Genomic DNA, 23370 nt, shown 5'->3' with positions numbered 1-23370 from the left:
ACATTATCTTTCTCCTTCACCCAGAGCTCGGTTGCCAAAGGGAAAACTTTCACCGAGGAGGAAATCAAGGGTAAGTGCAATGAAAACGGAAACCGATTCCGATTGGATCGATTTCAACCCTCGTTCGGCCGTGTCCGCGCACGTGTAGAGTCGAATGTCATCTAGCGTGAGCGCATTTCGTGCTAATGGTTTTGTCGATGTCATCCCATCGGCGAGACATTGGCCGGGTAATGCTCATGCACATCTCATCATCATTATATCAGTGTCGCCATCGCCATCATCATCATCATTATCATCATGATTACAATCATTGTGCTACTATTATCGCGCGACAAAGGTCGTTCGTGTGTGGTTAATCGTTGTGATCGTCATTGTATAGATTTTTTCATACACTCCCATGCAATCGCACATAAAAAGAACCCAATAGTGTAAGCTAATTTTATGTTCGTTCTTTTAATGAAAAAATACACAATATAGTTTAAAGTTGGTGGTTGATTTGGTAATAAAAAAGTCACTTAAAGCCGAGCCCACTAGTGATATAGGCAGGCCTTGACCGACAGCGGTTGTTGCGCCAAATAAGAATAAGAAGAACTATTATTTTATCTTCATAAAGCAATTTTCTTATATCAAGTCGAGCATTTGATCACGTTATACTTCATGTAGCACGTCGTTGGGACGTGGCCCGGCCACCAAAAATTCTCTATTTATTGATAATTTTTATTTATCTTAAAGGGTTTTCTAATTTTTTTCTCTTTAGTAAAGGTGCAAAATTGTGTTGCATTGTTTATTTTGCAAATGTTATGAATAATCCTGTTTATTGCGTCCTGATTGATTGAGGCATTATTAGACGGAGGAAATTTCTCGATTGGCATTCATCTGTTTTGGCATATTTAAACTAAGACTTTGCCACAAAAATGCTTTTCGTACGTGTAATAAGGCAAGAGAATTGTTCTGTCACCTTTCACATTTATTATATAATTTATTGATTTTCTTGGCTTTATCCAAAAGAATTATTCGTTGTTTCCCATTTTTGTTGTTTTTGTACATCATGATCAGGAATTTCAATTCGCTCTATCGACGTTGACAGAAAAAATCTACTCGGGAAACCTGTTCGAAGGATAGATTCCAAAATCGAATGACAGTATTTTCCTCCGTCTAATAAGGCCTTTTGAGATCATTTTCTAAACCATTAACTGGAGGTTTCATACTTATACTACAAGGTGTCCTAAAATCCATGTCATCCAAAACATTCAAACAGTTGGAACAAAACCATGCCTAAGATTGGCAAAAGAAGGACAGCAGTAACTGTTGTGAGGACAATGCAAAGGTCTGAGGACAACTACACAAGTCGGTCGCTACACCCGACCAACACCTGCCTTGACCTCTGTGGTCAGAGAATGTCAGCTATTCGTATCAGTTTGTTCAAATCTGACCGATGAAGTACAGCTTTTCAAACGTTGCTGTCAATCAATCTTGTTATTTTGGTTGGACAGACAGTCAGCACGGACATCTCACGGAGGTCAAGGTTATTTCCCGCGCGGGTTGTAGGTTACCAATATGAAACAACAAAACCTTGCGAAAACTGATCCGTCTAGTTAGGAGCAGCGTTGTACAAAACCAAAACCTATGCCTCATTAACACGAACAGAACAGAACCAAACATGCACAGCTCATTTCCACCAACATTTGCTTAGGCATAGCAAGACTTGTATTCTCTGCTCTACGATTTGGCAACAATATCCGTCCCACTTACCAAAACCACAAATAACAAATAGGAAATTATGAATTCTATCTGTACAAGAACGTGCAAAACTCTACCCAACCTCGATCACGTGACGGAAAAGCACCTAAAAGCCGCACCACCTTGAGCGTAACATGCTTGTTACCATTTGACAAAATGGATTGCACTTTATCCGGCCAATGTTCCGGATGGGTTGCAAGTAGTTTTCCCCAGCTCCATCGCCACTGTCGTGTAGTTTTTGGCAATTACAACAACATGCTCTCAGCTTCTCATATCTCGTGCACTTGGGACGCGATTTGGGTAGGTTTTTGGGTGTGGTGTGTGTCTATTTGCACATTCATTTTCACGGTCAATGGCCCTCGCACCGTCAACGAGGCGGAAAACAGTGTGGACAGGCACGGACAGGTGAAGAAAACCAGGTGAAGAATATCAAACATTAGCAGTTACCGATTGCCGTTTGCTGTGTGACACGGGACAAGCTTGCCCGAATCACGAAGCCTGATTAATTAGCATTAGCGTTTCCTTACACGGCGTTCGATCCGGCAGTCTTGTAACGACGCCATCGCTTTATTGCTGCACGATTTGTTTGGGAAAAATTAAATATCACCAATACACTCACTTCCGCCCGCGAGCCGAAAGGTGAAGTGTCAACCGGAACGATTGTGTGGTGAAAGTGCCGTGTGCCGTTCTGGCCTGCCTGCCGGCGTGGGTTTGCATAATTGATAATCCTGCCAGCGTGCTGTGACAGTGACAGCGCCATTTCTATGTAAATTTCGGCGTTGAAGTGTGATGAAAATTGCGCTCAAAATTCATTACCTCGCGTTTATGGCGGATGGCGTGAGTTATGGCGCACTGATCTCGGTGCCGCTCACTCGCTGAACCGTGGAATATTGTGGCACGGCGGTTTAATTCTCGGGCTGGCAATGAATTAATTTCGCTGTAATGTGATAATTGCTTTCAATCAGTCTAGTCTCGATCGTGTAGTGTAGAGTCGAGGAAGTGCTTAGCTCATTTCCTTGCAATGGTATCTAATTTTTTTCGCCCACGTTGTGTACCACGAATGGAACCTTTACACAAATAATCCCTTTACCTTTAAAATAATATATTCTCAAACAACCAATTTTGAACAACAAATTAAGCCACAACTGCAATATCCCATTAGTACACGGCTCAATATGTGGTCTATGGGGTCTGACCTTGCTAGAATTACAGAAACACTACATTAAAGTGCTTAGACGTGATAGACTCTAAGATAAGACATTTAATTTATTCATGCAGTAGATGCGAAACTAACGATTTCCGGTCTGGATTAATGATGATGTTTCGGAAACTGTATCTAGATCGATACCATTAGCTCCATTAGTGGCAGAATTTGTTCGGAAGTGTGCTATGAGAATAGAAACGGTATCGCTATTACCAAAACGATTCTAGTATCAAATAAAAGTTAGTTTTGGTACGAACTTTCCTCTTTTTTGCGGGCCATACTCGCAGAGATAGCGACAGTGAAAGGACGAAACTGGATGTGTTACATTACAATCGTTAACCTTATGGTAGTTAGACGATGATCCAATACTTCTGTGCATTATTATAGTTGGTCTATAGCCATATACATGAATCCATTCATCAAGTTCAGTGGTACTAATGATAAATTCTCGTCCACAGTGTAGTTGTACGTATATTGTATTTTGTATAGGTTTCAGGTGTGTATAATCATCTTCAAATAATGAGGACAGCTCATAATTAATCAATGTTATAGCTTTAAATGGAGAAAAATAATAAGCATATTCCATTGGCTAGAAGACATTGGTGTGCTATGAAGCACTTGTATCAATTCTTGCATTAACTATGTAATGTTCCTATTTATTCATTTAATTTATTATAATATTTCTGATAAGGCTAGCAATGATTATTATGATGATTAGATGGTCATCTAATTGATTGACTATCAAGCTACGTGTTGACTATCCGGCTACGTGGTAATGAATTAAGTCACGAATGCCTGTATAGGCCGGCATGTCCGCGTAGGACGTTACGCCAAATAGAAGAAGAAGAAGAAGAAGATGGTCATCTAAGTATCTCAAGTTACTGTGAAATCATAATATACTTTTATTAAGTAATGTATCTATCATGTCGATAAAACAGACTTTGCTTTAATTTGCTAACTTCATTGGAGTGATTAAAATTAAACTATACATAGGATAGACTAAAATATCAAGACGTGAACGACAAACAATTAGACCTTTGATTTGCCCTTCTAGCTCGTATGTTAGTACTAAATCTGAAGAGGCACGAACAAATCTGAAGAGGCGATAATTTATATCAAAATGTTTGCCACAAAAGCCAAAGGCGTATTTGGCGTATTTAATGTATTTCTAAGTTGCGAATCCACAATAAAATGGTCACACAAGCCTTATTATCAATAATAATAATATATACCGACTAAATGCTACGCAAATTGTAATCTTTGAAGTCGTTCTAGTTTCGGGGCCTTGGTCCGGGCCTACCCTAACAACGTCATATTTTATAACAATACGAAACTAAAGACTGGTAAAACTATAAGTAGAGGGTCATGAGGCAATGAAAGACAGCTATAGAAGCAAAATGACGATCAATGAACCCGTTTTTTTACATTATTTCAGATATCGTTGTTGCTGTCCAGTGCTCTCCAATCGTTCCAATTGTTTGGAATTTGTTCAAAATCATACAATTTAAACCCGCTCGTTTGCTAGTTTGGAACGCATTTGCAAAACATATGATTACCGATCGCCGAGAGCTGAGTATTTTCTTCTCTAATCACAGTTTCATACTCTACGTACACTCAAGCACGTACTCTCGTAAAAATGACAGGTTCTTGGAGCCAAGATCGTTACAGCTTAAGCTGCTACAACGGAAGCGTCACGTACATACAGCTCGTGCCGTGTTGTACCGGCGCCAGAATGATGATGAAGTGCGAGCAACAGGCACCGAACGCAAACGATCATGGCAGCAGAAAATTGGAAAACACCCCAGAGACTCGTGAAATGGTCGTAAAACCGATAATCTCCCGCCGACAGGTCAACCAACACCAGCAGCATCAAGGTCAAACCCTCGCCTGCATGAACCAGGCGACTCGATTCAGTGGTATACAATTCAATCCTGTTCACAGCACACTTCTACACGGTCGCTTTACGTTTGATTTATACAGCAACGTGCAGGCTAGGTTAAGACTAGTTCCAAAACTCGCCAACAAAGCACACAACAAGAGCGTGTGTGGATATGGGTGTGCGTGTGTGTGGTACAACCAAACAAACAGCGTTATTACGAAGAAAGTTACGTGTATGTACATTGCCCTCTTCGCGATAACCACATCCAGTGCGAAGCATGATTGCTCCTGACCTTTTTACGATGCTTTGCCCCAGTATTTGCGCAGCGTCCACATGGGTCACGAGCAGAAGCCCCGAGGTGTTGGCTCTGCTGCAGGGATGGCACTTGTAAGGAGAGTCTGGCCTCTAGCAACTTCAACTTTTTCGATGGGCTCTCGACGCCATTCGCATCCCCCTTTGCCGCTTCGGTAATGTAATCACGTGTTCGGTTGGCGCATGTAATGTGCACCAGAGTCCCCTGCACTGTCGTTTGCGAAAGCCTGCAGCAAGAAGCAAAAAAAGGCATTGAACTGGCATTTCGGGCAACCGTTCGGCAAAATGGGTCCGTTTATTGATAGCCATTACGGAAATTCAGTTATGTTGAGTTTTATGGACGAAAGCTTCCGTTATTGACTTTCGTTGACAATGTGTAGCCATTGGAAGTGGCTGAGGCACAATGTGCGACAAAGCGAAAAACGTGCATGAACTAAAAATGAATCAGTTAAATGAAAAATAAAAGGAAACAAGCCTGACCAGTAAATGTGCAAGAAACTATTCTGCTGGAATGTAATGAAAAACAATTTAATTGTGGTACAAATAATTGGACATTCTTAAGCGTCATCCGTACTACATCTTCCCGAAAAATGTGTCATTTTGTTCAAGCTTCTTTAAGGCTGCTAGCTAATGTTCTTTACCATCATGAACTCAACACTTTTCACACACTCGTAGAGAATCGTTACACACCAAAGTGCATTCCAGACTAGAGGAGACTATTATTGACACTACAATAACAAAGAGTAAGCCCATCACAGACATTTATCGTGATTTGCTCCCGGCACCATATTTGTATGGTAACATAAACCTTCTTAGCCCATCACAGCTTCTTCCTCCTTCATTCCTTCGAACAAACCATCCCAGATAGATACTATTGCTAGCAAGAATCCGTCTGTCCATTTGCAAGGATGGTGTGGCAGTGGCAGTTGTCCTTTTTTGTGCGAGTCTTCTTTTCCATATTCGTTGTTGTCCTGCCGGATCTGTGAGATACCACACCAGCAACCATACAGAAGCAAGGAAAGTGGAGCCCCAAAAATACTTGGAAGACTCAGAACGACGAGAGACCGAGCAAAAAATCACTCATCACTACCGATGAGCGTATGTCCGCAGGGTAATGCTGAAGTACGCGTTGGCACCATGCTTCCGGTCCGGACACACCCATACACAAACAGCCCTTCGGGAGTTACTCCAGCCATCGGGGGCTTTCGGGCCGCTGCGTACCATTTATCAGGGTGATTTATGGGAGCTGATTTGATTTGATATTTATAAGCTGCCGCTGGCCATTGGTCGAGTGATGGAGATAGCAACCGGCCGAAGAGGTATGCATTTTTCTTTGCCTACCATTTTCTATCGTAGCTGTTATTAGCTGGGTATTCGCGCCACTTTGCGCTGAGGGCCATTCAAGCGGTGTGAGAGAACGCAGGAACGAGTATTAATCATGTTCGTTTGCGTAGCCCCGTCAGCTTAATGATTGTGTTGAAAGATAGGACAAAACATTTATTGCTCGACAATGCTGCAGCTCTTCAAAGAGCCGGTCGATTTATTGCTTTGTGTCATGTATTGCGCGATTGATATTTCCACAGCGGCTGCTGTACAATTGTGCGCCACTAATGAACGTTTCTGAACACACCACAGGCTCGTACAGTAATGCGAAGCAGCGCATCGTGCCAAAGAAGGCAGGCTTTGTTCGTAAAGCATGCCAAATGAAAGAAAGGAGCTCAGCTGGCTGTTCGAGTTTTTCTGCAGTATTTTTTAAACAAGCTGCATAAACAATGCAGAAGGAAAAGTTCATTACTGTCCGATCCAGGGAGGGGATAAGGATTCTTTCATTTCCGGTCAATATTCGTATTGTTCCTTGTGCTATTGAGTATGAAAAGCCGGCGAGGTAAGCCATGATTTGCATTTGCTTTTCTGCATTCAGGGCAAAGAGTTCGTTAAAGTGTACATGTTTAGTTTTCCAAGGGAGAGAGAGTATTATAATAACCAAGATAATAAAAAGAACTTTTTTTCTCCTATTTTGCTTCATCTCACCAAGTTTTCTTTTTTTTTTTCATTATTGTTTCAACTTTATAATCAACTGATTTGAATGCACAAGTTTAAAAGCAACTTTTTTGTAATGCTGTATAAAGCTCTGGTGCAAGCATTTCTACTTATTTTTTAAACAAAAGCAATGAAACAAGAAAAGTCCGCACAAATTGTAATATAAATAACAAAAACTGTAAATTACAGAAGGAAAAAATAGATGCTAAAATTTAATGAATTTTAATGCAATATCACAGGGTCGGCTGATCCAAATCTTTTCTTTATCGTTAAACAACCTGCTTTTATAAAAAAATATTTATGAAAATTTTGAAATAGTTACATTCCGATTATGATTGAATGTTTATAAAACAAAGACTTATTTTAAAAAAACTGTCTCAACAGGTCATATACTTACTTACTTACTTCTCCGGCAACAGGTCATATAACCTTTTGTGTCTTGTGTCTTGTGAATTAGTAACATTTGGGCCTAATATATCTAATACTGTAGCACTTCTATCTAATGTAAAAAGCAGATCAACATGCAGTAGCTTTAAGGTGACGAGAAACGTTCATAGCGACGTTGATATCCCCTATTATAGTTCTCCAAGTTAACGATAATAATTGATAATTACACGACAAAGAACGTCGAGCTACTGCTACTGCAACCCAAAATGAATGCATTTGTTCACATAATAAAAAATAAATTGCTTCAAAAGTTCACTAAGCATGCAGCAGCGAGTTTAATCTGTTCCCTCCCAAACACCGTACAATGGTAAATCCCCCCCCCCCCCCCCTCCCACAAAAACGTTCCGATAGCTGAGTTCAAATGTCAAAGGTCCCCACCGTGGCTTTGTAACGAACATCAAACGGTTTCGTAGCATGCAGCGGCATCGATCGTGGGTTGTTCCTCTCACGCCAACGAACCATATAAACAAACTGACTGTAGTCAGATCAATCGCTCCCGCCTGGCGTTAGCTTCGTGTTAGCGTCTATGTGTGTATGCGTGTCGCTCTTTGTATCATGCCAAGGTAAAATAATAATTATCAACCGATTTTCAAGCCGCACACTCACACTAACACACTCACACTAACACACACACACACACACATCAACGCATCTTGCCAAGGTTTCAGTTTGTCAAAGCATCGTCACCGTCACCCGCAAACCATTTCCACTGCCCTTTGGCCCCTATCTTTTCTTGATATGCTCGATTCCTTACTTCCGATTCCTTTGCTTGTCTCTTTCTCCCTTTATCCTCTCTCTCTCTCTCTCTCTCTCTCTCTCCTTGGCAGGTTAGTTTTGTGAAGCTCGTTCGTGGCTGCGATTAATTGATAAGCGTTCAAAATACGACCGAACGTTAACATTTCCAGTGTGTCTTGTGTGTGTGGGTTTTGCCAGCGTTTATTGCCTTTAAAGCGTTACAGGATAGTGTTGTCGAAATAACTGCCCCTGAAATAAGCGTGTACCTCAAACAGCAAACTAGCTTCGATCGATGCGTGAAGGATAGTTTCTTTTTCGTGTATCTTGTTCCTCCCCCCCGTTGCCTTATCTGCCACCAGATTCGTCCAATCTACTCAACCTAGCTGCTTGATAAGAGAGCCTCGGGCAGACCGTAGACTGTAAGCAAATGTGATGCGAGTAGCAAAAGATGAAGTCATAAAGTGCCCCTACACACTTGCAGGACCGAGAAGATAGTTTCGATATCTTCTATCTACACAAACTCACAGATACACCGCACTACACATATCGTTTGTCAGCACAGTTTGCCCCGTCGTGTTACGAGATTTGTCGTGGCATGCGATAGAGAGCACTCTGGTGGGTGATTTCACGGTCCTTGGTGATGCTGTCTCCAACGACGAGCTGAAGGTCGAGCACGGCACTGCTGCAACACACGCAAACAACTCCCGGGCGCATCTCCTCCCATCCCCATACTGCCAGGTTGGTTTGGGGTTCTTTTGATTTCGCTTGTTTTTCCGCCCTGTCGCCTCACTCCGGTACAGCGAAATCATATTAATCAACCAGATAAGGAAACCCCTGACAAAGATCTCAGCGGGACCCATTCCCCGCGCTCGAGTGTACAGCATACTCGTTCCCCGAGGGCCAGACTGCCGGACGAGCCAGAGGTGGTAGAGCCAGGTGGGGCAGGCAAGATATGAGTAGTGGGCCGCCGAGGATGGGCGCTGAGGGTAAAATGGCAAGTGCTAGCAGCATGGAGCAGCGGGTAGAGGTCGCTGACAGCCACTCGGTGCAGCTGTTGGGAGCGATAGAGACGTCGCCATCGTCTTTGTCGTCGTCGTCGTCGTCGTTACCTGCCGAAGTCAACTTGAGCGGCAAGGAGCACAGTGTGGACAGTAATTTCCTGACACCGCGCGCGGCACGTGAAGGAACGCCGCCACGGGCGGATGCGCAGATCGAAATAGGTTTACCGCCGCGAGTGCCCCCGACCGGATGTGTTAGTAGTGGTGGTGGTGGTGGTAATAGTAGTGAAAGCAACAGTACCAACAGCAGCACTGCTGGAGCGCAACCGACAGCCGAAGCGAGCCAGCCGAAAAAGAAGGTCATCCGGCGCATCGTAAAGGTCCGGCGCGTCGTCAAGAAGATGAAGAAAAAAGACGAAAAGTTCTGTGAGTGATCATCCTTCCTCTAGCTTCGCTAAAGCGCTACTGTGCCTTCCCTTGTGTATCATGTATTATCCATAGCCCGACCGTGGGTGGGTGCGTGTGTGTCTGTTGCAACATGACACCGACATGCTTCGTACAGGACGCGCCTGACCGATTGGGCACTTTGTCACTTCGAAACTTCGATCCGGAGCGACGGGGACGCAAACGAACGAGCAACGAAAAAACCAAAAACTAAAGAAAGCAGACCGAAAAGACCGACATCCTCTGAGCGCGAGACCATGACCTTCGACCGGAAGTCACCCACAACGATAGACCGACGCGCTCGAAAAGCGCCCACCGTCACACGCGCTACGTCGTTATTCAGCCAGGACAGTCTGCATAACTTGTAGTGTGACAGCAAGACAAGGGTGAAGATTCGTACAAAAACAAAAACGAAATACCCCATGGCCCACTCTCACCGACGTTCTCTGCATCATCATCATTACGCCGTGCCTTCCCCGTACGGCCAATATACGTGTTTCTGCTTGTACCGCAAACGGCGAGAAAACAGGTGACATACACCATCCAGCAAATGATGGCAATCGACTGTGGCGCTATAAAGATGACGCCCTGCCCTCCATCAGCAAATAGTGTCGGTAGAATGCGATAAGATATCTACCAAAGACCCGAATTGCTGGACTTCGTACCGCACTGTACGGGCGAAGGGGAGGGTTTGTTTGGCATCTTTTTTGTTGTTGTTCTTGTAAGCACCACCAAGTAAGAGCACACGCTGGTTGTACTGCGGGGCCTCGTGCCGAGAGAGAGAGATACATAGCGCAACCCACACAAGCAGAGCGCTGCTCCGGCACTGTCTAAGGCGACTGTGATAAGCGACTTGATTGCTATTGATAATCGACAATCAATTGTGTTTTCATTCCATCGGCGGCCACTTCATTAGCCACGCTAATCAATTAAAACCGGAGTACAGTATCGGGCCGTGGCTTATCGTTGTTGTTTCGGCTTAGTCATGTGTGCACATTGCAAATAGGGGTTGAGTGTGGTTTGAATTTCAATTTCTATTGCAATCACTGTTTATTTGCCACTGTAATTTTAGATTCGCACTGATGAACTGTGAATAATCACACCTTTTCTTTGCTTATAATATATTGTTTGAATTTATTTCAATCCAAATTCATCAACAAGTTTGAAAAACCATAATTAAAATTTACATCGATCTGACGACCATCGATCATGAGCTAACCATTTATTATTCAACTTACTTGTATAATCTAAATATTTCAAGTATTGTGTGATTTTTTTTTTGTGATTGCATCGTACTTTGAAGATATTGCAAATGGTAGAAATAAAAATCGTTTTATTCTGCAACCACTTGAATGGTCAATGTTCTTCTACACTTTTTCTGGCATCTGATGCGTTAGCAATATGTTGTGAAAATGGCAGATGCACTGTCGTATGTGGATTAATTCTCATGTTCTTTTCCTGTGTAGTAACTTCTCAAATATGAAGCATTGATTATTTTGCTATGCATTACCGGCTAAAAGAATAGGAAGCTCTATAGTACTTTTCCGTCAATTACGAATATCAGAGTTTTGAAGAGATTGTCAACTTCACGCATTTCTATGTGCATAGTCAGACCATCCATTGTCATAAAAGCTTATCGGTATTTGAGCTTATCTTCTGTTTATTAAATTATTAAAAATTACCCAAATTTTAAAACGTAAACCAAACCCGTTTATCGCTTTCAAAGGAACGACATTCTTGCAACATACTTGACGAATGGCCCCAAGCAACAAAATGTGCATGCTATCTCGCTCTGTTCGCTCGTCTGTTGAGTAGAATGATGAAGAATTTGAGCGAGAAAGCATGCTCATTTTGTTGCTTGGGACCACTAGCACGAACCGCATATCTCCCGTGACTATCTTGATGATCACCGACAGAAAATGTCGCGACCAACTGACTGATCAAGAAGTGGTTTCTCAAAATGTCACCAAGCATGAGATGGTCGCACCATTCGTTTCAGTCTTATCGCTGATTATGACAGTAGAACTCGTGACGCTGACATTATTTTGTTTTAGTCGGAATTGGACTATGTCAGTGACATTTTGCAGAACTGATAACAGTAAAAATAAATCAGCACAAAGTGACTGATCACGCGTTTGTTGCTAAAATGTCACCAAGCATGTATTGGCCACACCAACTGTTTGAGCATCACCTCTGATTATCACAATTAAGTACGTGACGCTGGCATGGATTTTGTTTCCGCTATCTGATTTTTTGTTCAGAGTACTACTATTTGGTGGATTGTATTGTGTGAAAAAATGGCCAAAACATCAACATTTTATTTAAAGACACTACGACTATGGTGTACGAATTAATATAAACATGTCAAATGTCTTTAAACTGTAATACCTTCGATACAACCTAAGCATAACGTAAAACATACATTTATTACCTAATTAACGTTTATTTCTCAAAACTCTCGCTTCTGTAATCGTTTTGTGTTTGTGGAATAGGGCTCATGAGCACGAAAAGGACAAACGTGCTTACAAAAAATGTTAGATAGAATATTAACAGCACTCAATTAGTCAAATCCGTCCTTCGAATACGTGATCTTCCTCCAATTGACTAAATCTTGCGAAAAGCACATTGTTGGTGCTGACTGTTGATAGTAAAACAAGGCAATCGTTTCACTCGTACTCTCTTTTCGCTCCATCAACCTTTTTCCACACAAAAAAACACACACCCACACAAACAGAAAACAGAACCAAACTTTCTCTAACCTCCGGCGCTCGCCGCAAGAAATAATAAACCCGATAATCACGACCGGCAAACGCATACTTTTGGAATAAAAATGCGTCTCCCAGCGCTTCACGGACGTGCTAAAAGCTTGACACGCTCGAGGTGAGAAGGCAAACTTTGTTTCGGTCCCGCCCCAGAGTGGGGAATTATTTCCTAATCGCACGCAGCCGAATTATCATGCCTTTGCTAATGCCTTCGCGTACTTACCAACCTACCCCACACGGTAGCGGTTACACAAAGGGGATGTTCGCTGGAACGGGTGGCAGGGAAGCTAATTTCTGTGATTTCTCCGAAATACCGATTTAATAATTCATGCCCCAGCCAGCCAGCCCGACCGCCCTGTCGTTCCACATTAACGGTGTAGGGCTGCTGGTTGATGAATTTAGGCAGCCGTTTTTTTCCTTTTTTGTTTCGGTCATCCATCCGGTCCTGCACGTTAATGTCGTGGTGGTGGTGGTCACAAACGTGAGGCAAAAAAACACAACCTTTGACCACCCCATAGAGTTGCTGCAACTGGTCACGAAACCGATCCGGAAAGCCGGAAAATTCGTGTCCTTCCATCGGAGCCGCCGGACCACCGGGAGCCTTTCAACCGGTGCCGGTGTAACGGAACTGTAGTGGACACAAAAACACACACACACAGACACACGCAGGTACAAACACAATTTCCGTTTGTTTGGTGCAATCCATCCACCGGTCACCGGAAAAACAAGCGGGAAGGGAGACAAGTGAGGAGCGTGTCAGCACTTTGCGCTGTTTGTTGAGCTTTGGTCGCTATGAATAATTTATGATGCGACAGCACCGGTGACCAAACATGGCGACGGACCATTACGAGCGTGTGAATGTATCTGTGTGTGTGTGTGTGAGTGTGATTGTGTCGGGTTGCGAAGGAAAAGGGAACGCAGAAAGGTGGCAAAGCCACAGCGAGAAGCCGAACGGTTGTGGGCTTTGGGGTTCCCCTTTGGTACCGGGTGTAGTTGTGATTGCTGACCCAGGACTTTGTCAATCCTTCACGTTTTTATGTTTCGCACCTCCGGCCACCACTGCTTGCGCTCGGGCCCTACATTCCAACGCACGCTTTTGCCCCACCAGGCCGGACTTATGCGACCCAGTCACGAAGGATCCCGGCCCGGCAATCACAATAGCAATAATGATAATCGGCGTAATCATTTATTACCATCACTAGTGTACGTTAACGGTAACGCTCGAGAGGCTTTGGGCGAGGATTACCTTTTATGATGGTGGGGTTTTGCGTCGTTTTTTGTTTTGGTCGGCTTTTTCGTGTGAGTAAATTAAAACTGTGCAGAGCGCACGCGACACCAGTGCCACACTCAAGGGCTATTAAGCTCGCTTTAGTGCGTAAAAAGCGAAACGACAAGTGTATCACCTGAACAGTATTTGAAGAGTTTAAAGAATGATTTTACATAGTATTAAAAACATGATACTTAGAAGACGTCATGTTTATTTTTAATTAAATTAAAAAGGTACCTGTTAACAACAATTTGATTGATTTGATTGTCAAATTGAACATAACTGAAGAATAAAAACATTCGGCAGAAATTATGATTCAAATTAGCTATTATTTTTTTAGAAGGGTCAGTCTCGTGAAATTGTGGCTTAACAATGAATTGGTATGTTGGTATGAATAGTAGAACAAGAAATATCAATGAACCGACTATTGTATTGATATGTGTACCGAAAGGCCACCATATAAATCTAATGAATCATTGATTCAATTAATTAAACAACCAAACAATGGAAGGAAGTGATAACAAACTTTGTCTTAATACAGTTTGTAAGATCGATCAATTTTTCCTCCATTATTATAATTTTGTGACTTATTTACAGGGTGTACCAGTCTTCTCTTATCATCTTGTTTGGTATAATCGTCTTTCTGAATAGACATCGCTATCCAATTTTGGTTACTACTGCACCGATCAGCACAGTATCGGTTGACAAAATTTGGCAAACAAAACAAAACAAAACGGATCCTAACACATTTATACTATTTAAAAAAATATTGAAAAAAGATTTTGTTTATGATGTAGTAAAACCATTCAATTCTAGTAAATCATATCATTAATTTGATTAATACTGTTAACAACCACAACAGCAGAAGTGCGATCAAGTTGTAGACAGCGACGTTTACTCAAAAATACGATTATAATAAATAAGAAGACGGTTGTTTATTTAACAGGAAAAACTGATTTGTTGGTCCTTTTATATGTTATATGAGCACGTCAGAAGGGGGCAATTAACGAAGATTAATAGACCTTTTCTGTATCAGAATAAAACGTTTTTGACAGTTTCAAATCAATGCATTTTCTTTAATTGGTAAAAAATGTAACTAGATAAACATCTACAAACCAGCATAATAAGCAAACATAATATAATCGCAATTAAATCGAGAGCGAATTTCTGAATGGCAAAAAATACTGTGATATTTAATTGTACCTGTAACCACAGCCCGTCTCAACTGTTAGACACACGTTATTTAAAGTTTGTTGTATACTCTTTCTGTTGTAAGCCGTTCGTCAAGCTATTACTACCAAAACATTACTTGATCCATTTGTTTTCGTGCAAAAAAGGCCGTGATCAAGTGATCTAATCAATCAACCGGTTTCACTCGTTTCTATGCACAATAATAAAAACAAGAACATTATAGACATGCACTACGCTTTGATAACTTATTGCTCGCCCCATAAATCAGCACCTTATGGTATTATTACGAACTGGAAAGGAAATGTACAGTACAAGCTAACGACGCTGTTTTCGTGTGGTACTGCACAAACCCACTGAAGGCCACGGTGCCACCACGCAATTAGCATCAATCCTCGTACTCGTCGTGCGTAATACTCAGAATACATACGGTGGAAAAAGCCGGCCTTCATTTACCCGCCCTCAGTCATACACGGTCCAAAGCGAGGAACGAATAGTAACGACACATAGTTCACCCCGATTGCCCGATCAATCATCGGTCAGTGGTGCGTGAGCTGGACACGATTCGTGCGAGCCGTAAACGATTGCCCCTTTTGTTTATTGTTACACATTGTGGCACGCTGAGGGAATTTATTTTACCTGTTATTTTTTTTTTTTTGGTAAAAGTTGGCCAGCGTTCATGTCCGTGCGTGCTGAAGTGGAAGAATAACAGACTTGTGATTTATAATTGATTTTTGTTGAACTCACTTTAGTTTACTTTTGCTATATGTTAGCTACATCGGTAGAGGAAAACTTTACGTGCTTGTTATTTTACGGTGAACGATACAATTTGGAAACGAGCGGAAAACTTTCCGTTTTGCATGATTGTATTCTGTTCCATATCCGTTAGCCGCGGCTGATGCACACGGACTGGCGCTGGCAAACGCAACACTGTGTTCATCTGAAAACGGGCAATGGAATATACAAATTCAATGTGACACATTCTACAACAAGACCATTCTCACACCGCGAGTTGGTTTTATAGCTCTCTGGTAATCAAAATTCCATTTCGAACGTTCGAGCACACCTTCCACGGTGTGTCGGATGTGAGCAACAAAATATTCTCATCCTGGTGAATGTCACAGCAACAACGACAGAAAAAAACGATAGAACAACCCTCACCACTTACAACCTTGCACACACTTTTCCCTGCAAAAAAACCAAACAAACAAGCAAAGAAAAGGGAGGGAACGGTTCCACTTCACCGAGTCGCCCATTTGTCGAATGACCGATTGTCAGAGCAAACAGCATTAAGTCGAACGCACAGCTGTTGACAATAATTTTTACCACAACCGTCGCGCAAAGTGGGTAGGTGCGGAAGAAACGGGAAAGCAACCGAATTCGACTGCATTCAGGAGGAGACCCTTGCCAGGATGGAGAAAAAAAGGCAAACACCGGCAAACCGGCAAGAAGCACAAGGCGAGCGGAGCGGGTTTTTAGAGCGAGCTGATCTTTCGCCGCATGTCTTTGGGATTGGCAACGAGCCAACCATCAGCAGCAGAGCTCGTTTGCCTGGGTGTACATACCCATCCGTGATGGTGCTTTGTGTGCCGAAATGTGCCATGACAAGAGTATTGGTAGAGGTTGGGGTAAAAAAAAGAATAAAAACGACACATTCAAACGTCCCGCTGCCTGCCGGTGATGGCTTTTGGGGCGACGAGCAACAAATAATATTTTATGTTTCGAGAAATAATGCACACTTCCCTTATTTGATTATCTTGAGTGAAACGATGTAAACCCTGGTTGGGCGTGTTGTTTGATGCTGTGGAACTCAAACATGAGTTTTGCCCGGCCACGGCCAAACCGCGATACACATTTTACGATGGAGGCGCCTAGTGTCTCGTAACAAATTTGAATGAAAAAAACAAGATGCTAACGCGTTACGTAGCACTGCAGACATTACGCTAAAGAAAATAGGTCGACACAAATATTACTTAAAAATGGCTTAATGACTTTTATTACTTTTACCAATACGACAAATGCGCGTCCTTCTTCAATCAAACCCGTCCGCACTTATCGGACCGAGCTTTAAATTCGCATCCCAACCAAAGAACATGACAATGCACTTAGGAAAGGATCATTTGCAACCGGCACCTCCCAACCATCGCATTAAATGTTTCGTCGTGTGACCCTTTTCAGCAAAATAATACTGATTCGCTTTCCCTTTTTCCTTTCTAGGTAAGTAACGATTCCTGTCAGTGTAGTGGAGGGGTATAATTCCATGCATACGGCGCTGAGGTAACGATTAACGGATAATTTCTGTAAGTGATACATTGTTTGCCATTTCTCTTAATTGATTGAAGGTACCCTTTTCTGTATCCGAACAGGTTGGTTGGTTACGGAAAACTTTTGCTTCCGTTTCGTCCTTTCCTTTCGTCGGGAACAATGAGGAATCCCTGGTTCGATTCATAGCTAACGCTTTTACGTCGTTGCTCATTTAAAGGGATTAGCAACGCAATACCTGCCCACACCACACTGAAAGCTAACTCAGACAAATGGAAAATACAGCCCCTGCAGACAGACAGTTGCTATTTTGTTACGGCCACTTGCAAACACGTACAACCACACATCTACAATGACGCGTACGATGTGTATCCCTTTCTCTTTGCCGAGCGACCTTTCTCGGTAAGGATGTGTGAAAATGCGACCGGCATCCGTTCAGTGCCAAACCGTTGTCAACAGCGTTTGTTGGTCGGCGGCCCCCGGTTTGCCCATGGTTTCTTCTTCCACCTGACAGCTTTTTACCATTTCCCACGGCTGAGAAAGCTCTACCGTACCCCTGTCTCACGGTAGAAAGTGTTGCAAACACACACACACACACACACACACACACACACACACACACACACACACACACACACACACACACCTCGAGGGCCTTCACGTGGATGTTTCTGTTTGGCGCTTGCCGGTTAAATCGGTTCACTCACACATGCAGCGCCCCGTTTCCCGCCAACGTGACGCTTTGCTCCCGGGAAACTCCGTTACGAAAAATGCATTTTCCCACCGACGCTTTATCGTGAGTTCCTTTGTTCCTGTGGGCTTGATGTTTCATGCTGTGTTTTTGTCTGCAAGATTTCGTTTTCTTCTTTTCCCTTTCACACGGTGTCTTTAACCAGCACATGACGATTTGTCTGGCCCTGTTCTGCTTTTCTTTTGCTTTTTTGCACTTTTTTGTGCTCCAATCTTTGCTGGCGCGGGGCGGGATGCGAAGGAGAGGAAGTTTGTTGTTAAAGTGGAAGAAAAACGGAGCATAACATAATAGTCGCTTTATTTATTCATAAAGGTGGGAAGAACCGGTTTAGGATAAGGGTTGTTGGGGCTGTTCTTCCCCAATTGCTCCCGGTGCTCGTATACGACAATTTAGGTAACTCTTATGCCCGGTGTTGAACAACGCGATTAGCCTTTAATGAAACACTATTCAAGGGATTGTGTGTGTGTGTGCCTGTGTGTGGGTGAGAAAGGCAGAGAAAGAGTAAGCGAACGAACGATATCGAAAACATGGCAGCGCCTTGCGTGACGGCTCGGTGAATGGCCCAATTTTGTATGTAGGTTTTTGCTTTCTTCAATCGCATGTTTGAGGACGAACACGAACATCAGTTGCGATTGCCTGCAATATGGCACTCTGGAAAACACAGAACGTTTAACGTTTAATTGTGCGACGTGTACACCACGCTTGCTTTATTGAATGTTGAATTATTTTTTATGTGTCTTTCTGTATACTTATTTTATTCCGCATCAAAGTAAAATACAGTAAAATCCCACAAAAAAATTAAATAATTAGCAAATGCTGTGCAAAAATCTCGACAAATTTAAAACAAGAAAAAAATTCTTTAAAATCTTATCAACTTTAAATTTACTAAATCTTATGAACCTATGAATTTAAAATCATCTCCACTAAAAACAAATTTTTATATCAGCAGTTTTCATTTCATTTCATTTATGAAATTCAATATCCGCCATCATGGCAAAATAATACAGACTTAAAACTAATTTTTAGCAATAACTAAAAAATAAACAAAATCATTCATGAAATACTAAGCCTAACTAAACTAGTTCTGACCTAGCAAAAAAAATACACAGGTAGAGCGAAGAGACTATCATAATCTTAAGGAAAAAGAGATTAAAAGAAAACTAAGAAGAAGAATCAAAGAAAATTAGATAAAAGAAGACGGTTAAGGAAAGAGTTGAGAGAAGATTCGAAATCAAAGAGATAATAAAAGTGGTTAAACAACCTGAAACAGGATAGAAGAGGATCATTGAAAGTATAAAGGGCATGACGTGTTTCAATTGACAGAGGATCACGTGGACAAAGAGAACTGAAACTGAAACAATTCTAAACTTTTATAAGAATGATCAACAACTGCAGCGTAAACTCTACCATGATATAATTCACAACACTGTCTGTCTCGGGAAAGATATTGAAGCATGTTTGGAGTTCTAAAAATACCAGATAGTTTTTATGAAATGCAAAAAAACGAAACATTCTCAGCTTAGTCTCGAGATTTCTTCAAAGCGACATTAGAAAACTAAACTACCTAAACTACCCACTAAAAACCTATTCTTACTTTAATTATTTCCGAGAGTGCAAAATTAAGCAGCTGTTAATTGCAAAAGGCTATAGCCCGTAAATCATCAAACGAATTTAATGTCCAGCGTTTGTCTCGTTTTTAAATGCGCATATACGACGATATTAAAAAGTGATTCTACACCACCCCAAAGCTGCTGTAGCAAATGAACACATTAGCTGCTCGCACCATTGCCTTAGGAAACTATACGGAATATTTCCGTCCTCCGAACAAGTGGAAAGTGGGCGAGCGAGGAAGCGTCTGATGCTGACAATCCAAGGAGTATACCTCGCCCCAAAACCCAACGACCTAGAAGAAACCTTTTGCGCATCGCTCACGCCAAACAACGCTTGTACGCATTATTCATGTTTTGCTTCCAAGAGTTAGTTATTGGTTTCCACTTTTTTGCGTATGTGTTTGTTGGTATGTTTGCTATAAAAACCTCTTATCCATGTACCTGCCTCTCTTTCTGCTCTGCTTTAAAGCAGAGTTTTCTCGATGCACAGTTCAGTTATCCTTTTCTTATTTCACATTCGTTCCCTTGCTGCTTCTCCTTATACAACTTCTGGCTTGTCAGTATTTTTTCTACAATCGTAAGCAACGGTACATCATATTTTACTACTGGAGCAATTTTTTTCTTTCTCTCTCTCTCTCTCTCTCTCTCTCTCTCTCTCTCTCTCTCTCTCCTCTCTGTCTCTCATTGCTTCGTGCAATGCTCTTTCCACGAACCACTCTCTATTTATTTGTCTCCACCAAACGATTCGCGGGAGAGATTTAACCCCCTTAAAGGACCCAACAGCTTAGTGGTTCGTTTTCCAAGACGGGAAAACTTGTCGATTTTGTGAGAAGCGTGCCAAAGTTGAGCGGGTTCGGGTTTTTCACGAGAGCAACTCATAGCGGGTCTGGGAGAGTGTAGGCGAGCGTGTTAGGGCGGTTTTCCGCGAGAGATTTTTCGCATCGGAATGCAACTCCGACGGTGTGGCGACCTCGCAAACCCGAACGGTGCGTCAGTTTTTCTCTAGATCTTGTCAAATGTAGGTCACCCGATACCCACCAAAGCCCGGTTCACGGAATAGTAGTGTTGTGCATATGTAAGGCTCGAAAGCAAGTCGACTAATTTTCGCTACCAATAGTCCCGAAACACACACACAAAGGCAAAAATACATAGAAATTGGTTGGAGTGGTTTTCAGTGTGCTTACTGTGTTGGAAACCGAACACTGAAACGCATACACGTGACGCGTAATCGTACACTCGTTGGATAATCGCACGAAACGGGAAGCTGTCATACTTCCGTACCAGCTGTGTGCAATTTCGATGAAGTAGTGTGCAGAGCAGAGATGGAAGAAAGAGACGTTCCCTAGACCGCTTCGCTTCAAGTGTTCAAGTGACTACGCAATATGTTCGTGTGAAGGGTTTTGTGCCAGAAACAAAAACCAACCATTCGGAGAATTTAAACATTGCTGCGTTGCCAAAAATGCCTCTCAGTCTACCAAAGAAACAAAACCACCCACCCCACACACACACAACCATGCTCGAGCGATACAGACGAATTTTCAACCACAAAAGCGAGCAGCAAACTCAGCGAGAGGCCACGTGGTTGAAAACAGGCTTGCCTTATCGTGCTTCCCTCTCCCTTTCCTTATCGTCCCGTCTCACGGCGACGTGGCACGTGAAACGTTCCAGGACATCACGGTGACGGCACGTTGTTGTGTTACGGAGGCGTTCGAGCCAAAACAAAAACAAACTCCCGCGAGCAGCATCGGTGCGTGCGTGCGGCCCCCTATATTCAGGACTGTTTTTTTCAGGTTGGGTGAGTGGGGTTTTAAGGCCAAAAGGGAACCGTTCCGTGCCTTTGTGAACGAATGTGGGGCAGAGGTTGGTGAACGGTGAAATGGAAAAATGTGAAATCGAGACCGAGAATTCGATAGCGTCCTGTAGCTCGTGCGATGTGTATGTCAGTCAGTTAAGCCAGCGCGCGCGCGTGTGTGTGTGAGTGATGGTTTTCGATTGAAGTTCGTTTTGTGTTTGTTTATTGAGCTTATCGAGCAAAACGAAAACAGCTTCCAGCTGTCATTGATTTATTATTGTATTTGCCTTTTTTCCACCCCGCTTCTATCGTTCGTCGCCGTGCCAAAGAAAATGTGGTGCAATGAAGGCGAATAAGTAGGATAATAATGACTTTTTCAATCACCTTAGTCTCCCAATTCTATCAAATATTTATGTTTTCGGTTGACTTAACAAAACGAGCACAGATAGCAAGTGTTTATTCGAAGTTAAAAAGGGTGAACAAACACTTAAGATTTAGAAAACACTTGAGCCGGTGTAAACAGTAGCACAAGGAACTTCAATCTCCAAAAACACTCTGCTCGGGCCGAACTGTTGAGCTACACTTGTTTACACTCTACTTACATTCTGCGATGGTTTCCTCAGAAACACTCAATTTTTCACCATTTTATTCCCTAATCCCCTCTCCCTCTCATCTGTCTCTGTTCCTCTTAATCATGTCCTTTCGTCTCTATAATGCCACCCGCGAGGGCAAATGTAAATGAGTAAAAGAGACAGTGCGTTAGCAAACACTACAAAGCCAGCGATTGTCCCTTTGAAAGCCATCGAACTCTCTCTCTCTCCCTTCCCTTTCCATGTCACTCCTCCCCCACAACATCGACTGATCAGTGAAATTGTGCGATTGTTGTAGCACTCCGTGTCTTCTTCCTCCACGTTTAGCCCCTTCTCTGTCCTCGTGCTTTCGAGGATGCTGCTGCTTTCGTCCATTCATCGGCATCCCTTCGCATCGTCCGCGGCTATTCGTCGTAACAGTGAACGTGGCTAGGCCGTCTCTGTACGTGCGAGCCAGTGCGAGTGTATGTGTGTGCACATAGAGAGAGTGAAAAAGGTTTAAAAAGTGTTGTTTATCCCTTCCATACCGGCACCCGCACACACCATATCTTCCTGTCCATCCGTTCCTGTTCCGGTTCCAAGTGCTGGTGCAAAAGTGTCAAGTGCTTCCCGCGTAAGGCCTATCTTAACCCGAGCACCCCAAAAGTCTCGCGCCATCTTCATCTGCTTCCTTCCGAGGTTGGGCTCGGTAGGAGGACGCGTAAGGTTCGCTCCCTCGCCGTGCGCATCCAACAAACCCCAATACAAACGCGAGCTCACGTGAGCCCAGGCCAGCAGTTGGTTGCGTGAGCAGACCCCACGAGCAGACGGCAACAGCGCGTAACTCACTGGCAAACTAACCTCCCTGTTGCTCGCTGTGAATTCGTCTTCGTCTGTGCACCGCTGGTAGTGGAAACGTGAACACAATGAGTCAAAACTTCATCAACCTTTCGGAGATCCGAGGTAAGCGCGTGTGTCCGCCGCTATTTTGCTACCGACCTCTTTGCCACGTTTTTGTTTTTTTTTTGCTGCGCGCTGCTAGGTTGGATGGTGTTGATTTTGGAGGAAATAATTGAAGTGAAATGGTGGAAAAATAACAAAACTCTCCATGCGCCCGGTCCCGTACCGAACGCACGCGAACGGTGAATGTTTGCACCGGAAGGTAGCGCTGCTCCCACAGCGACAACGGGCGGCGACGGTGTTGCCAACCGGTGTTGCGCTGTGCGTTGATGGATGAGATCATTTCGTGTCAGTGAACGAGAGGGGTCCGGGAACCTGTGCATCACACACACGCCCGTTCATCCAAATAGAAAAAAAGGTGAAGGTGTGAAAATGGTCCTCTTTCACACTTTCGATCTAGCGCGTGTAGC

At 43.0% G+C, this 23370-nt stretch overlaps 1 protein-coding gene across 13 annotated transcripts in view; it reads left to right on the top strand.

Annotated features, from left to right (window-relative positions):
• LOC121593977 (calcium-binding protein E63-1) overlaps positions 1-23370 on the top strand; it is an 80103-nt gene that overhangs the window by 10493 nt on the left and 46240 nt on the right. For 9 of the 13 annotated variants that reach the window (XM_041916807.1, XM_041916808.1, XM_041916805.1 and 6 more), the window contains one exon: positions 25-70. In XM_041916807.1, coding sequence (XP_041772741.1) covers positions 25-70 — 46 coding nt within the window. Of the gene's footprint in view, positions 1-24; positions 71-8449; positions 9782-20610; positions 20715-22319; positions 22964-23370 lie in introns of those variants that run through there. The other 4 variants (XM_041916798.1, XM_041916797.1, XM_041916809.1 and 1 more) reach the window with 3 other exon arrangements.

Source organism: Anopheles merus, chromosome 2L, assembly GCF_017562075.2.
Source record: "Anopheles merus strain MAF chromosome 2L, AmerM5.1, whole genome shotgun sequence".
Taxonomy (NCBI): Eukaryota; Metazoa; Arthropoda; class Insecta; order Diptera; family Culicidae; genus Anopheles; species Anopheles merus.
The sequence above is the reverse complement of the archived record's forward strand: the minus strand, read 5'-3'. Positions and strand labels throughout refer to the sequence as shown.